At 38.8% G+C, this 4,688-nt stretch overlaps 1 protein-coding gene across 1 annotated transcript in view; it reads left to right on the top strand.

The window, feature by feature from the left end:
• The window catches only part of LOC104529600 (R3H domain-containing protein 1), a 53,470-nt gene that overhangs the window by 42,768 nt on the left and 6,014 nt on the right, over nt 1-4,688 (top strand). Inside the window, 3 exon segments of the mRNA XM_010173949.1 lie at nt 1-47; nt 1,379-1,482; nt 2,099-2,266. The exon segment at nt 1-47 is cut by the window's left edge and continues 34 nt beyond it. Coding sequence (XP_010172251.1) covers nt 1-47; nt 1,379-1,482; nt 2,099-2,266 — 319 coding nt within the window.

Here is a 4,688-nt window from a genome sequence, read left to right as displayed (position 1 = left end):
CCAGTTTACTACAGTGTCATTCCATCAGGTCAACAGAACAATTTAAGGTGAGTTAAATTCACTTGATTTCTCAGCAACCAGGCTTAATTGCCTTATAGTAACTGACAGGAGCTGCTATAGTACTGCATGTATTAAAATGTATTTTAAAGGCAGACTTACTGGCACTTTATTATGTATTTATTTTTGCTCTTATGTAATTAACTAAAACAACTAGTACTGCTTTAATTGAGACATACTTAAGACTGAAAACATTGTGTTGTGGCATGTTGATGAGGAGAGCAGAATACTGTTCTGCAGGAACTGAATAGTCTCAAACATACAGGTCACTATTGAAAACTCTAATCGCTAGACAGATGAGAAGCTGTGTGAGCACACACTCCATGCAGATAAAAACCCACCTGTTTTAGTTTTCACTGAGTTGTTTGCTTTAATGGAAGGGAATCTTTAATTCAAAATTACATAATTGAACTGTGGGACAAAGAATGGAACAAACTTCTCGTGATGACCTAGGTAACAATGGTAAGTCCAACAGGATTACACCTACTTTATTCCTGCAATTTGAAGTAATAAAATCTTTTCTCTCATTCCCTCTGAATGTTTACTTTATCTGTTAGTTACAGAAATGAAGGACAGGATTCTATAGGCACCATTCTGATTATGGTCCACCAGCTGATGTTCTGGCTCTGGCAGTACAATCGGTTTGACAGAATGGTGCGATAGAATCTGCCTGTGTCTGTTACTTACCTGTTTTTCCCCTGAATGCCCTGAAAAATACCTGGCATAAATAAACTTTTAAAGTTATCCTTTTCCTCCGTACTACAAACAAAAGAAAGGTGTTTTATCTCCTTGAGTAATCTCCCTTTTCCCATGCTCTATTTGGTAAAGCCGTGGAAAAGCAATCATCTCTTCAAGCTGTGTTGCTTGACACTGAAGCAGCAGCGTGCTCCTTTGGTGTGCTCAATAAGCTGGCTCAGCTGCATGGGGCCCGCCTCTGGCTGAGGGACAGCACCCGAAATCCTCGTGGCATGTTCTGTGGTGATCGTTCAACTGAGACCTAATTCTGGCTAACTGGGCAAGATAACAAATTGCCAGTTTATTTTAACTCTATGTCTTTATACCAATATAGCACTACTGATACAAAAACAGTGAATCAAAATAGGTGAATCAGTGCAGCATCTTAATGGATGCAGGGAGTAAGTTTTTCCTGAGGAAGAGATGAGAAACTTCAGCCTTCTGAAGAATGAGTGGATTTGGGGGTAGGTGGGAATATTGCTGATTTTAAAATTAACAAAATCTCAGTGTAGACAGCAAGTGCTGATGAAATAAACGAGTGTAGCATAAATGGCTTAGTCATGTTCTTTTTTTATTATTATTACAGTTCATCAGTGGGATATTTGCAGCCTCCTGGATCAGAGCAGATACAGTTTCCCAGGACATCATCACCATGCAACTCGCAGCAGCTTCAAGGACAGCAGTGTGCAGGTTGGGGGAATAAAAACCTTTTTATTGAAAGACTTCAAAAATATTATGATGTTGGGTGATTGGATATTTGCTATTAAGGGTTTGATTTAGGATTAACTACCATATTGTATTTCCTTCTGTGTTTCATTTCTGAAGTTATATTGGCAGGTTGACTTGACATCTCAATCTGTTTATCCTTGAAAGCTCTCAAGTTACTTTCTTAGAATTCAGTACCATACATCCTAATGCCTTGCATGTCTGCTTGTGAGATGAGACAGACATGGCAACTCTACGTTGTCAGCAGAACTACTTTAATCTTTTCCTCAATAGCTACGTGGGTCTGAAAAATTTGGGATTTGGGTTTGCATTTGATGGAATGAGTGAGGTACCTTTTGGAAGCAGTATACTTGGCTCTTCTACTTGAGAAGCATCCTAGATTTCACCTAATGGAGTAGGAGTAGTGATTTTTCTTAAGAATTCCTGAGAAGAGGGTGAAAGCTGTAAGCGTTCTGGTTTGGACAGAGAGGAGAGGTAACTTTTTGACCTACTGAAAAGCTGAATTAAATACTTGGAAGCTGTGTGGGGTGTTTTGGTTTTGTTTTCATGGTAGCCTTATTTACTGCTTTTACTTTCATAGTTTATAGCAACCATTCAAGTCAGAAGCCATCACCTCCTACATTATTGCCACCTTCATCAAAGTCAAAGCCACAACAGGCTGCTTCCATTGTGCACTACAGCATAGTGTCTCCACCCTCATCATGTAAAAGTTCGCCCACTGGTCTTTCCATCATGCAGCCAATAAAAGGTATATTTTATTGGGATTTTCATCTCAGCCATTGTGTCTAGAAATGTGTTGTGAATTGTGATGGATTTCACAGCTAACTGCCAGAGCAGCTGCGACTGCAGTGCCATCTCTGCAAGGACTTTTTTTCATAATTCTCAATCTGAATTGCTATTATTGTAACCTTTAAAATGACAACTTGGAACTGAAGTGAAACAACAGCCAACTTCATGGGGCAGCCTGCAGGCAGCCTTCAGCAGATTGTCACTTAGCAGAACCACTTGAATCAGGTTCTGAATGTTTTGATCTACAAAATATTTGGGTAATTTTTAGAAGGTGTATAAATAGCAGCCTCAATGGTGTGTGAAAGCAGTGGTGACACAGAGCTTGTCATATCCGTGAAATGTTTATTCATGTTAATACCCAGTTTTTAATACTTAAAAACTCTCAATTTTCAACCATAAATTCAATTTCCTGAATTTCTCAGGAATTTCAGAGCACGGGGTTAGTCTGCAAACAAGAGGTTATAGAACAATCCTGTGATCAAAGCAGTATTGTCTGTTTTACCAGTTGGGAATTTGACACGTTCGAGGTGTGGTGGGCCAAGAAGGGGCGATCTCAAATACTGCGCGCTCAGGGTTTTGCAGGCGAGCAATAGATTGAACAGCCCTCAGTCAGTGACCTGGATTCCACTGCAGATGTGGTGTTTCTTACAAACATTTATCTTTTATTAAGATATTTTTAGAGCCTGTTTATTAGTAAATAGATAACATGCAGTTAAGTGGCAAGGTAGCTGAGTTAGCAGTGTATTACAGTTCAGGGGCAGGTTTGGTTTCGTTTCCACTTTGCTTCAAGTTTGTTTGGTTTGATTCTGGAGGACTGTCATTTCAGGATGTCTCAAGTCCGCCTGGCACTAGTTTGTGCTCCTAGTCTCTCCTGGTGGTGCTGGTTTTATGCAGTTTTGAAGGCATGTTCAAACTGTGAAACTGCAATGTAAAGAAGTTTGGGGAAGGTGAAAGCCCTCTGTGACACAGGGAGAACAAATTTAGAGGGAAAAAGGGAAAGCGTGCTTTTCAGTAAGTGATACTGAGAGGATGAGTCAAGGCCACTGAGGTGAGGACAATGAGGACATAGGCAGCAGAGCTGCTTGTTTTCATTTCAAACATTATCGAGGACCAGGCTGCAAATCTGGGAAGTTTTTCATGGATTTCTTCTGGGTTTCCCTTCTCATGGGCTCTGAGAGGTTATAAAGTGTTGGCATGTTGACTTAGGCATTCCATGACAATTCATTTTGTCAGCATGCTTGTTTAGAAAAAGAATTCCATTTATTTTCATTTACTGAAATGGAAAATGGAACTGGAAGTAGTAGAAAGAACAAGTCTTTCTGGATGTACAAAGTTTTCTTTTCAAGTTTAAATATTTTCAGATTGTGAAACTTTTTTAGAAGTGGTGCTGTCGATGTTTTCAAAAGACAAGCATGATTTTGGGTGTTCAATTCTCACAGAACAGAGATGAGTCAAAAGAGTATGCTGCTGAATAAAATACTGTATTATTACTGTATTATTGTAAAACACTAAGATGTAAATAAGTATCATTTATAATTATAAATGCATAAAACATTAAAATGAAACCAATTTTCTTGTGGAAAATATAGTATGGATATAGATATTTGTCCTGCTACATCTTAGGTTTACTTGTAGGGATTACGTAAGTTTATGGCTTGACCCCTTGGAAACTGTTGTGTTATATATTATTCTGATGATGTAGAAGATATCCATAAACAGGGTTATATTTTATTTTGCTGCACAACAAAATAGAAATATTTGCAATGTGGCTCTTGCAGGGACAGAGCAGAGACTTAAATTTATGTCCTCTGCTACAGTTGGCCAGGTATCTGATGCTTCCATTTCAATGTGTAACACATGGGTACAACTTTTTGCTATTAAAAAGAAAGTACAGATGTGAAAACATTGCTACCACTTCATTTATTTTTATAAGTACTCGAGAATACGATTTACAAAAGCTAATGTAGTTTTAATATTATGAGTTCATTATTCTACATTGGTTTGTTTGCCTTTCAGAGGAGCCTGTTTCTTTTTGTGGAGCCCAGGGTAGTAAAAACAACAGCCCATTTTAAAAACAAAACAAAAAACAAGATGATGCATTTTATAATCTGTATCTGACTGCTCCTATCTGATGCGATGACGTTGGCAGTAAATTGAGAAGGCTGTAGACTTCCTCTTGAAAGGTGGATGATTAAATGATGTTTAAACCATGTGTTTTAATCGTGGTTTCTGAGAAATGCTGTAACCAGTGGGTAGAGCAGAGAAGGGAATGACAAACAACCATTTAGCAGTAAACAGGAGGGTATCTGAATTACCTGGGACAGAGGCAGGTCATGGGGGATGGCAGCTTCTCTCTCCAGCCTCTCGCCACAGCTCCTCAT

The sequence above is a fragment of the Antrostomus carolinensis genome, unplaced genomic scaffold, assembly GCF_000700745.2.
Source record: "Antrostomus carolinensis isolate BGI_N321 unplaced genomic scaffold, ASM70074v2 scaffold11970, whole genome shotgun sequence".
Lineage (NCBI taxonomy): Eukaryota > Metazoa > Chordata > Aves > Caprimulgiformes > Caprimulgidae > Antrostomus > Antrostomus carolinensis.
Note: the sequence above shows the minus strand (reverse complement) of the source record. Positions and strands in the feature narration are given on the sequence as shown.